General features: G+C 40.6%; 1 protein-coding gene across 1 annotated transcript in view; it reads right to left on the minus strand.

Annotated features, from left to right (window-relative positions):
* Positions 1 to 286: 286 nt before the first annotated feature.
* LOC138246987 (hepatitis A virus cellular receptor 1 homolog) overlaps positions 287 to 13,062 on the minus strand; it is a 178,489-nt gene continuing 165,713 nt past the window's right edge. Inside the window, exon 5 of the mRNA XM_069201736.1 lies at positions 287 to 418. Coding sequence (XP_069057837.1) covers positions 287 to 418 — 132 coding nt within the window. The remainder of the gene's footprint in view (positions 419 to 13,062) is intronic.

Genomic DNA, 13,062 nt, shown 5'->3' on the forward strand with positions numbered 1-13,062 from the left:
ATGTAAAAAAGGCCGTCAGGAGGTGCAGTGGCTGAGGTGGAGGGGGACAATCTCCCTGCAGGTGTATGTAGTCACTCACTGCATCCACCTGCAGGAATCTTCTATACCCCTTCAAAGTACAAGCAGGAGTGACCTGCACAGTGAATGACACAACGCTGCTCCGTCCTTCACGAATGCATTGTCCTCAGGGCAGGCATGAGTTTGTAGTTGCCCTGGGAGCAGTGCATTGATTGTAATTGGGAGCATTGGCTCTTTTTTTTGCCTGGCACACCTGCTTAAACTTGCGTTATGGTGCAAGTACAGTGCGGCTATCGCAGAATATGGGCCTTGGTTGCCAGTGCTCCTTCTCCATATTGGTACCGTGAGAAGGAGGTGTTAAAAACTTATTTATGCATGAATATATTTGTATAGTGTAAACCTAGATGGGAAGCAAAGAATAATACATGAAATATGAGAATTCTAGTGTACCAAGGGAGTCTTCAATTTCTTCCTGAGCATGCAGGAGAGTAAGAACAGTTATGATTTTTATGGGGATGCTGTTTCAGTTCTTGGGAATGTAGATGTAGAAAACCTGATTTTTCTTTTTTTTAATCTTTTGGTTCAAGTCTGGTGATGTCCTGACTGTTGGTGTGGGACAGTCTGTTCAAATGATAACCTTATGGAATATAGTTAGACTTCTAGATGCTATGAGCATGAAGAGGCATCCAGTCTAGGTCTACCAGCAGAATGGCAATGTGTTCAAAAGTGTTTAGATCAGCATTCTGTATGTGTGTACGGCTGGGAAATGGGGATTACCAGAGCGGTATTATTGTGGTGATGAATCACAAATAACGGAGTTGATTTAATGCCAGGAGGTATAATAACACAAACCAAGAAGTGCATCAAGGGTAAGTCACTACCTAAAGAGAAGTATGTGCAGATTGATATGTTTAATAAGATCACCTGGGGTTGGAGGGTGATACCCATGTGAGCACTCATGAGCACATTAAGTACCAACTAAAAATTGGTTAAAAGCATAGAGGCACAGAATAACATGATTGCTCAGGAATCAACACTGGTTGTATAACTTTTGAATCTGACAAAAGCCTGCAAGCACCAAACGAACAACGTTGTTTAAAATTTGACACAAAACAGAGTTCAGATATTTTGTTTTACAACAGATTAACCCCCTTAAAAGTATTCTTTAATTAAGGAAACTAAAGGAGTGGTTAGCTCCCATGGAACATTAGAGAGCAACATCAGACATTGAATTGGTTAAGGAAAGAAGAAATCAACCAGAGACTTCACGCTATTACTATACAGTAGCATATAGTAAAACTTTAAGGAGTTTGTTGAAACCAACATTGTGTAAAAGCAATCAGAAATTTGTTGAATGCTGGTACGCCATATGAAATAAATGTTCTTTAGATTTTATATTACTTATCATTGAAAAATTGTCAAAGGTACTGAATGAATTAACACAAGAGATTGAATTACGAAAGGAGAAATTCAGAAACTTAAAGGAGACTATTGGAAAAACACATTGTAAGATAGAAATACAAATGGCTACATATGCAAAGAAGATTAATGAAAGGAGAATAATGTAATTCAAAAGACACACTATTGATTATAAAATGGGAGAAGTGTACAAATGGGCAGAGATTTACAATAAAAAAGACAAAGTAAAGCATTAACGCAACCATCAAGAGGAGAATCATCCACATCGGATGAGGAGACATCAAGTAGCAACCAAAGTAAAAAAGAAAATGCCAAACACTGGGTCAGTAAATAGTGGACAAAAGTTACAGATTTAAAAGAGCATCCATCCACTTGAAAATCGGGTCAATCTATTTTGTCAATCAGCCCAGCATCAAACAAAAAACCAGAAGGGGGCGAAGAACACAGGGGACAAAGAATTGGTACTCAGGAGTCCAGTAAGTGCCAGATAAAGATGATTTCAAAACGTAAAGTCACTAACCTGGAAACTAAAACATTGCAGAAAGGAACATCATTTGTGCCAACATACAACACTTCGGATTTGAAAATAAGAATTGGAATATTCAAGTTCATGAGAAATTTGCATTTGAAACACTGTTTTGGAAATGTTGTTAAAAAAGACAGAGAAAAATCTCCAGAATCACAAAGTGAGTTTAAATCCAAAAGCACGTTTATGGCACTTGTGAGCTAAAAGACCTTTAACTTGCTTGAACAATTGATATTGAAGGATATTGGTTCAAAGCAACAAATCAGATTAAACCCATATCAAAATCTAACAAAGAAAGAAGTAGGAATTGTAAACAAATTAGCCAAGGATGTGACAATCACATTTAAAATGGCTGGCAAACAGAGAGCATCGGTAGTAATGAATAGCACATTCTACGCAGATAAAGTGAATGCTCATGTAATGGATTCAAACATGTACATGAAATTGCAATCTTATCCCACATATGAATTCTCAAGAGCATTGGTAACTCTTATGAACAGAGCAGTGAAAACAGGTATAATAACAGAATACATGTTATCCAAAATGCTCAAATATCCTACAAACCCTCCATGTAGACCTAAAGTTTCTGAAGTGGGGTCTGTTTATGAACTAGTGGTTAAATATCTTTATGCTCAGTTACAAAACAGAGTACGAATCAGTCACTCATAATTTAATGATACTACAGACTTTTTTTGGAAATCGGACAGCTTAGATTTTCAGGGGAAAACTGATTTATGGTTATGTTTAATAGACATGAAGCTGTTATATACAACAATTCCTCGCAATGCAGGATTGGGGCCATTGAATGGGCACTATTAACTGAAACAGTGGCAGACGAAAAGAAGATATTTATTCTGGAATTACAAAATTTCACTCAGTTATTTTGTGTGGCAAGGCAAATATTTTTTTTCACAATTGAACAGAGCTTCCATAAAAAGCTCGGAACCGCCAAGTTATGCAAATCGGTTTATGAATAACTTTGAGGAAGACCATATTCTGGAGAGTGAAGAATGGAGCAATAATGTAATAACACACCATCGATTTATTGATGATTTATTTTTAATATGGCAGGAAGAGAGTAAAACATTGAAGAAAGTAAGTGAGAAACTCAATAATGTTGACAAAAAAACGAGTGATTGCACATATCATCAGTGAAGCACAAATTTCATTTCTGGATGTATAGGTGATATTAGAAAACACAAGATCATAAATGGATATTTACACCAAGGACACGGACAGGAACAATGTATTTAATTGTAGAAGTGTGCATCAACATTTCTTAAAAAACACTTGTCCTAATCACAGTTGTTGAGATTAAAAGAATAATTTCCAAACAACAATTGTATGAATTAGCGAATAACATGTGCACACAGTTTAAAGATTGTGATTACCCAAATTTGATCATTGATAAAGCAAAATAATGCACTGAGAACAAAGAAAGGAATGAGTTGGTAAAGCAAATTCGCATTATACAGAATGACCAGGAAAGGATGTTTTTTGTTTCAAAATACAAAGTAAAAATATCAAATGGATCATATTAAAGTACTGGGAGATTTTACAAACAAAACGAGATTTCAAAGGTGTGTTCGATGAGTTACCATTATTTCCATATTAGTACACTAGAAACATCAAAAATATATTAACGCAAAACAAATTTGCAGGTACAACGTCAAAAATACACAAAAGAACAAAGCCTTGTCATAACTGTGGCAGATGCAACAACAGAATATTGAGGACAGAAATAACACATCCCCAAAAGTGCACTGACAGAACACAAAAGTAGTATACACACTAAGAATGAAAAATCAACAGTGGCTGTTCGTTTTAATGAATACCAACATAATAATAGTCAATTGAAATTCACCAATTTTTGAAGTTATAATTAAAGTGAAGTAAATGAGATGAAAAAAAGAATTGTTTTGAAAAGAGATCTACTGGATCGGATTGGACAGTTTGATACCTAAAGAAAGGAATGATTGAATGGAATATTCTTGTTTCTTATAATTCAGGAAAAGATGCAGTGATGTTACAAACATTGAATATACAGTATATCAGTTAGATCTAGATTTAAGGATATTCAAAATAGAGACATTATCCATTGGGAAACAGGGATAGAGCTGAGGCAATGCTCCAAAGTATGCAGTTGATAAAAGTATAAATACACCAGCAGAATAACATATGAGCCACTAATACATGGAGGACCACTTAAATTAGTTAGGTAGAGCCAAGTTAACAAATGGGAGAGATGAGTTCCCCCCGAGTATTAATTTACATGGGATGAATAAGTGGGGAACTAGTTTTATCATTAAGTAGGGTAACGTTTATAGACTCTACAATAGCAGAATTAGATTGTTAACTATAAACACATGTGTAGTTAACATAGTTTACACAGACAACATTTCTATGTTTGTGTACATAAGTTCAGTGCACAGGAGAGCAGTTCCATCATGGCCACTACTGTGATGTGGAAATAACATCGCTGCGAGTGATGAAGATTTCCGGGTTAAAAGTGAAGAGCAATTTAAAGCGCAGACACTTCCAGATCTTTTGATAAAGATGGAGACGGTCGGATGGTTGCATTCGGGGTCATGAGCATAGCCACATTAGACAGATGCACTGAAGAGATTTAGCATTGTTCATCACGCACCACCAAGTCATCACTGAAATAGTACTGGATAGCCCAATTAAATTTAGGATACAGTATAAAAAACTGTTCAGTAATGAGTATTTTACAGTATATGAACAGGTATATTTGAGGAAGTTTCACTAGGCTAATAACAGTCAATTTCAAATTGATTGAACATAAATCATGAGTGGAAATTGTTTTTTTTTAAAGAATGTTATTTTTATTCTTTTGTTTGGGGTTGTTTCATATTTCCAGGAGAACATTTGGAAATATTTGAAAATGTGTACTCTGTGCTGAAGGGTGAGAGGCCCAAAATACATTCAGGACCAGAACGTTATTGTTACACAAGGATATATATGAATTGTGTAAAACAACCAAGAAGTGATAATTAAATTCAAATATGTGAATGAAGAATCTTACCAAGTTCATGATTTATTGAACTTATTGCTTTACCTTGATGGAAGTCTGATGAAATTGGAAGAATTTGTGATAAATCTAATCTATATACCTAAAGAGAGGAAATGATTAATGAGATCACCTAGGGTCAGAGGGTGATACCTATGTATGTATGGAGGTGGGTTATCTGTGAGCATATTAAGTAGCAATCAAAAATGGTTACAAGCAGAGAGGAACAGGATAACACAAGTACAGTGGCAATGAACATTAGTTGTACTATGCACATTGATGATCATAGATTACATAGTCGAATTGAACTGTTGCGTATACTGCTATGAAGAATACAGAGAATTATTGGAATGAAACGTGTTGGCAGAGGCTGAGTTATGGATGGTTTTGTAAGTATAGGCAAAAATAACAAATCTTTTTGTGAATACATAACATCGTGTTCTCCGGACATTAGATTCTATTACAATAAGTGATGTTGGACTCAAACCCACTGATGCAATAGAAGTACAATTTTGTCATGAATCTTAATTAGTAAGTGTGCCCTCAGTTGTGATGTGGACAGTGTTGGTGTTGCTTTAGGGAAGCACAAATAAATTACAGCTCATTTGCAGCTGGGCTCTGTAGGGTTTGAACCACTCAGAAATACTTTGAGAAATGTGTTGTGACCTGTTGAAAAGTTATTTAGATCTTTTATTAGATGAGCTGCTGTGGGGATGACTCCTTTTAAAGGTGCCAGAGTGCTTTTTGGGAAGTGGTTAAGAAGAGTATTGCCTTCATCCAGGTTGGATATGATCAGACTTTAAACCGTTGCACAGCAATCGTCTTCCAGGAGAAAGAGTTTTGCTTCTTCAGAAGAGAAAGCTGGTGCCATAGTGTCTTCCTGCTGGTGTGTGATGTCTGTTTTGTGGATGTATGCCGCAGGAGACAGATAATCTCTGGGATCTTGTGATCCCTATCTGTATGAGTTGGTAAAAGTTGGTGAGGTAGGATAGTCTAAGAACTCCACATGCTTTTCCCATGTGCTGGTCAATGCTTGATGATAAACTGTATCAAAGTCTATGAAGAAGTCATTCTGGAAGGAAGGGCCATTTCTGTTACTGGTCTGCAGGGCATCACTGCCTACTAGAAGAGTGGATGTTGCCATGATGCAGCATGGTTTGAAGCCAGATTAGTTTTCTTGTAGAATATTATTCTTGGGGAAACGCCCTGAATGCCAACTCCGGAACAACGAAGTTGTGAGCAACGAAAGCGGAACAACACTTTTGTTAACCACGACTTCGTTGTTTTGTGCCTTAACCACGCATGTGCTGAACCACGCACATGCGTGGTTAAGGCACAAAACAAGGGAGTCGGCTGAGGAGGACAGGTAAGTGGGGCGGGGGTTGTGGTTTTAGTTTTAGGGGCAGTGGTGGGGGTGGGGGGTCGGGGTAGTTTTTAGTTTTAGGGGTGGGGGTGCGGGGGTTTTAGTTTTAGGGGAGGGGGCATCGGGACGGTTTAGGGGTGGGGGAGTGAGGGGCATTTTTAGTTTTAGGGGCAGGGGTGGGGGGTCGGGGTATTAGTTTTAGGGGCGGGGTGGGGGGGTTGGAGATTTTAGTTTTAGGGCCAGGGTGGGGGGGGTCGGGGTATTTTTTGTTTTAGAGGTGGGGGTTGGGCAGTTTAGGTTTGGGGAGGGGTATTTTTAGTTTTAGGGGCGGGGGTGGGGGGTTGGGGTTTTAGCTTGAGGGGAGGGGGCGTTGGGCGGTTTAGGTTTACGGTGGAGGGAGGGGTATTTTTAGTTTTAGGGGCAAGGGTGGGGGGTCGGGGTATTTTTAGTTTTAGAGGTGGGGGTTGGGCGGTTTAGGTTTGGGGAGGGGTATTTTTAGTTTTAGGGGCGGGGTGGGGGTTTGGGTATTTTTAGTATTTGGGGGTGGGGTCGGGGTGGTTTAGGTTTTTAGGGGTGGGGGTTGGGGTGGTTTTAGGTTTTAGGGGTGGGTTGGGGGTCGGGTAATTTTAGGGGTGGGGTGGGGGGCTTGGGGGGGCTTTAGGTTTTAGGGGTGGGGTGGGGGGCTCGGGGTAATTTTAGGGGCGGGGGTGATGGGGTGGTTTTAGGTTTTAGGGGTGGGGTTGGGGTAGTTTAGGTTTTAGGGATGGGGTGGGGGTTGGGGTTGTTTTAGGTGTGGGGTTTGGGGTGGTTTTAGGGGTGAGTAGGGGGTCGGTAATTTTAGGGGTGGGGTGGGGTGGGGGGTTGCGGGGTTAGGTTTTAGGGGCAGGGTTGGGGGCTCAGGTAGTTTTAGGGGCGGGGTGGTTTTAGGTTTTAGGGGTTGGGGTTGGGGTACTTTAGTTTTCAGGGATGGGGTGGGGGTTGGGGTTGTTTTAGGTTTTGGGGTAGGGTGGGGGTTGCAGTAATTTTAGGGACGAGGTGGGGGGTTGGGGTAGTTTTAGGGGCAAGGGTGGGGGGTTGGTGTGGTTTTAGGGGAGAGGGTGGGGGGTCGCGGTAATTTTTAGGGGTGGGGGTAAGGGGACCAGGGGGGACGCATGCTGGAACCATGCATGCCTATCACTAATGCCTTTACCAGGAATGTCCTTACAACGAAAAATTGTTGTTAAGGCATTCGTGGTAAAGGCATTAGTGGTAACAACCCTGTCGTTGTTCCAACCTCGTTGTTCAGGCATGCGTTGTTCCAGCATGCGTTGTTCCGACATACATTCTTATTCTTGATGCTCTGCCCTACCTGGGTGCAAACTACTTTTTGTTAATTATTTGTCCTATGTAAGGTGATCGGTTGATTGAATGGAGGTTGACAATATCATCTGGATCTAAGTTCAGTTTCTTCAGCATGTGAAAGAACTGCCCCATCTTGAGAGCATACAGCAAGGTTTGTTGGCTGAGGTAGGCATTGACAGCGTTGAGGAAGTCTGGGAGGGCATCTCCTTGCAGAGAATGGATAGTGGATGATGCAGGATTTACTGTTCATGGGAGTGTCCTTGAGAGAGAGCAGAATGTTACAGAGTTCAGTACCCAAAGGGCAGGTTGAAGGTAATCCATTTTAGGGAGGAGTGATTATGGAAAGGTGGCAATGTAGAAGGTCATGTTGTGCTGCCAATACGGGATCTAATTTTGATCATCTTCTCAGAGGCGAAGTGAGTGATAGAATTGCATATGTTGACTGATAGAATAATTACAGGGCCAGGAAGTGAGTTGATGTTGTGCTTGACACCATTCCGTTGGTTGCTTCATTGACCGTGGTCTTGTATGTGACTTTGGTTGTGGCGATGAGGGGTCTGCGTTGGAGCCTCAGTGTTTTAAGTCAGGTGAGGTCATCTGAAAGATTGCTCCACTTCCATTTCTTTTCTTGTCTTCGTATGGAATACTTGTTCTTGATGAGTTAATGGGTGTACCACACTGTTTCACTCAAACATCTCTGTAGTGCCCCTATGACAGACTGAACATTGAGGATGTCTGTGTTGTGAACCCCTTTTTTTATAAGTCATACCCAGTAGAATTCCTAAGCTCCCAAAGGAGTTAGCATAGCTTTGGCCACTGAATAAAAATGATAACAGACAGGCACCACCACTACGTTTGGTCTATACTCGGAGACATATGGGCGAAATTAGGAATCAAACCGAACAGACAGTGAAGTTCTTGCGAGGTATGGAAGAGCAGCCTTACCACAGTCCTTCCTCAATTAGTTCACACACACAAATTGTTTGTGTTTTATAGTAAAAGTGAATTGTGTGCTAACCTAATATATACAATATGTATTACAATAATCACCAGTAGAATGGGTAACTCTGCAACTAGGGAGGTTATCAGAATGAGAAAATGGTATACTGCACACATTATTCATGGCACTTTCCTGACTGTTAGGTCTCCTCCCCCTGTCCACATATTTGCATATTTGTTATGTAGCTGCTGGGGGCCCTGGGCAATGTAGTGCCTCCCTGCATAAGGGCCGAGGAAGAGATGGACTTCACTATGTGTCCCTTTGGTCTGCATGCCCCCAGCATCCGGAGCCTCTCTCTAACTCTCCTTTGTTAGGAGACATGTAGATACCCTTTTTTCCAAAGCATCTCTATGGAGAGAGTGGGGAAACATTTCACTTGTACCTCAATGCAAGAAGCATGCACAAGTAATATTTGTGGAACACAGTGCTTTGAGAATGGATTACAAGTGTTGGGAAAATGGACCCCTAACAGATCCTACCTACTGTGGCTGTGATCTAAGGTCATAACATGGAATAAATATCTTGCCTCCACCTGGAATGGCTCTTGTATGAAGACCCTGACCTCCAACTACAACATAATCTGATCTTTTTCATCCCAGTTCAAAATTTTAAAAAATCGAGTATTGGAGGAAGGAATCATTTTAATGCCAAGTAGTAAAACAGGAGAGCAGGAGCAACAATACAGGCCCGGGGGGAGGGGGGCAAGGAAGCTGAAACTGAAGTAACGAGATTACAGATAAGTAATGCAATCACCGATCAAACACCACAAGATGGCGATCATTTTACAGCGTTTTACCTAAACCATAGGAAAACACCTAATTAATATTTTGAAAGATAATCGACACCACCAGAAATGAATACACAGAGAGGTAATAAACAAATTAATAGCCCTTTCCTACGGTCAAAATAATCTACCGTGCGCAGAAGCAACGTTTTTGCTCCTGAAGTGGAGGAGAGGGATGAAGGGGAGGGGTGGGTGTGGGGGGGGGGGGGGCGGGGGATCATAGTACACAATCCAGGTCTATCACACACTTAAAACGAGAAGAGCAAACATTTTACAACCGCGGAAGGGCATGTTCCAGAGCTGCTAAACTGTCAGTTCACTGTATTGTATTGTAATCGTATTTATATGGCGCTTACTACCCCTGACGAGGCGTCGAAGCGCTTTTTGATGAGTAGCACGCTACTCCGGAACCCAACAAGAATTAGTGATCGATTAGTATCGTTTAATAATGAGTACAGTTTTAGTATTATTATGAGTATGTGTTACCTGTCAATGCTTTCAGTGCGCGTAGGAGTGACATTTCAATGTCTTGTATGATCCTGTGAGTGACACATTCTAACAAACCGAATGCTTATGACTGCAATACCACTTATTTTATGTTACCCCTGTTATTCCAATATACATGTCTACGTGTTTTAACAATCCACAAATATGTTAATATTGAATCTAGTGAACACAGATTAAGGACCTCCTTACTTACGGATAGGCATGGCTCTCTTATTCTCCAGTATCTGGAGTCTCTCTTCGTTTCTTCTTCCTAGGGTGTTTCTAGTCCTTTGATTCTTTTTCCTCCAAGGATTTGTTATTTCCTCACCCTCTCTACATTTCCAAGCCCTCTCCCCTCAGCTTCTCTCTCTTCTTCACCCTCTTTCCTTTCCACTTGTAAAACTATCTTTCCTTCTTATTCTCTCTCCATTCTTCAAATGTTCTTATTTGTCCAATGTCCCTCTTTTGTCACATTTCTATCTCCCTCCTTCTGAAGTCTCATTTTTCTTCAGCTTCTCAATTTTTCCTCTTTGGAGTGCAGCCCTGATACGTCTCACTCATTAGGGGTCAGACTAATGCAGATCCATTAACATCCACGCATTACCACACTGAGATCACGCAACTCAGAGCTCTTCCAGATGTCCTCAGGTGTCATGTGTACTGGATCTTTAAAAATTATTTGTTAGCACTGACAGAGCTGTACCTAACTGATGCTGCCGTCTATCATACCTGGGATCGAAGAGGTCGCCTATTTGTTGGGAGATGAGCTGGGTGTAGCCCTCTCCTCCTTTCTGCTTCTTTGGGAGCCATGACGCAGTGCGCGAGGGACGTCAGTCTCACGCACCATCTTTTCAGCTTGTGCACATACACCAGGAGATCTCCCGAACACCAAAGCCAACCATTGTAGTCTGCGCATACTGCACCCGGCCGCCCCTGTGCCGCTGAGGGTGTGTTTTGTGTGCCAATTTGTGTGTCCCCCAGTGCTCTACAAACCCCCCCTGGTCTGCCCCCGGGAACGCAGGTACTTACCTGCTGGCAGACTGGAACCGGAGCACCCCTGTTCTCCATAAGCGCCTATGTGTTTTGGGCACCTCTTTGACCTCTGCACCTGACCGGCCCTGAGCTGCTGGTGTGGTAACTTTGGGGTTGCCTTGAACACCCAATGGTGGGCTGCCTATGCCCCAGAACTGAGACTTGTTAGTGTTTTACTTACCTCCTAATCTAACCTTTACTTACCTCCCCCAGGAACTGTTGATTTTTGCAGTGTCCACTTTGAAAATAGCTTATTGCCATTTTTACAAAAACTGTATATGATATTGCTTTTATTCAAAGTTCCTAAAGTATCTAAGTGAAGTACCTCACATTTAAAGTGTTTTTTTTTTTTTGTTTTTTTAAATTTTATTTTATTTTAATATGTCGGAGGGAGGGGGTTACATGAGAAAAAAAAAGAAGAAGACATAATATATCCGTGCGAAGAAAGTAAAGTAAACAAAACAACGGGAGAAAGAAGACCTTTTAAAAAAACCTCAGTTATATATATCACATATCGAAACAATTAGCATTTTTTTTTATTTTTTTTTTAAACTGTGTCTTGATATTCCAACCATCTAGTCAGTGGTGCCCACATTCGTTCTCCTCTATGTCTCTTCTTATGACCCTTTAACTTATAAAGACTTAATTCAGTATTATAGATGGTAAGTAATCTAGAGCGCCAATTCTCAAACGTGGGGGGTTCTTTTTTGAGCCAATCTGTAGCAATACATAAGCGGTATATTGCCATGGACAAAAATAAAAATCGCCTTATTTTATACAGTGCAGGTTCCGTACTTTCAGGTGAGTCCACGACTCCCAATACTACCAGCATAACAGTAACCTGAATATTGCAATGCGTGATCTTCTTAAGGAATACCTCTATTTCATTTAATATTCCCTGCAACATTGGGCATACAAAAAACATATGTATTATCTCAGCTTCAACTTCCCCACATCGATTGCAGCTTCCAGAGCATATCCCCCACTTTTTCAGTTTTGCTGGAGTATAATATAAGTCCATCAGTGTTTTGTAATGCTGGGTTTTCAAATTAGCTGATAGAAATGTTGTCTCAGCCATGGCTAAGGATTGGTCCACCCACTCTCCAGCCACCCCAAATCGTGCAATCCATCTCTCATTCTGTTGTGCCATATCATCTACTTGTAACTCTGTTAGTAACTTATATAACTTGCCAATCTTTGCCCCATTTTTAACAGCCTCAACTACCGGGATCTCCGACAACTGTACTGTAACGCACTTCTGAGACTGTAAAAAATTTCGTATTTGCAAAAATTTTAAAAAATGGGTCTTAGGTAAGCCAAATTGAGACTGCAGATCCGTAAATGATTTATAACCGGATTTACAATACAAGTCTCCGACTTTATTTATTCCCCTAGAACGCCAAAAATCTATTATGGGATCCCTAAAGATATGATTTGGGATAGTTGAAAATTTCACTGGTGTATAAGCCGTAATCTTTCCCAGTCCCATACTCCGTTTTATCTGAGCCCAAACCTTGAAGGCGGACAAAAAAGGTTTAAATCTTACTTTTTTAAAGTAACTTGGTTCCTCAAATTTTGATAACCAACCACTTGCCTCCCCACCCGCCATCATAGTATAAATAGGGGTTGATTTTACTTCTTCATTACCCTTAAAACTTCCCCTTATAAATTAATCCATATGTTGAAGGCAACAGGCGTAGTAATACAGTGTAAAATTAGGGACTGACCACCCGCCTCGATCTTTGGGAAGTGTCATATACTTCATTGCCCTTCTCGTTTTAGCATATCCCCATAAAAAATTATTCCCCATCTTTTCCAATCTTTTAAGCCATTTTTTATCAACCTCAAAGGGAATAGCCCGAAATAAATATAGGATTTTTGGCAGAACCATCATTTTCAATACATTGCAGCGACCCTCTAGCGATAAGTGCAAATTATGCATTCGGTCTAAATCCCTCTTTATTCTATTTAATAATGGGATAACATTAATTTCCACCAACCGATTAACCACTGATGTAATCTTCACCCCCAAATACACTGCTTCAGATACCAATCGTCTATC

Source organism: Pleurodeles waltl, chromosome 7 (genome assembly GCF_031143425.1).
Source record: "Pleurodeles waltl isolate 20211129_DDA chromosome 7, aPleWal1.hap1.20221129, whole genome shotgun sequence".
NCBI classification, from domain to species: domain Eukaryota; kingdom Metazoa; phylum Chordata; class Amphibia; order Caudata; family Salamandridae; genus Pleurodeles; species Pleurodeles waltl.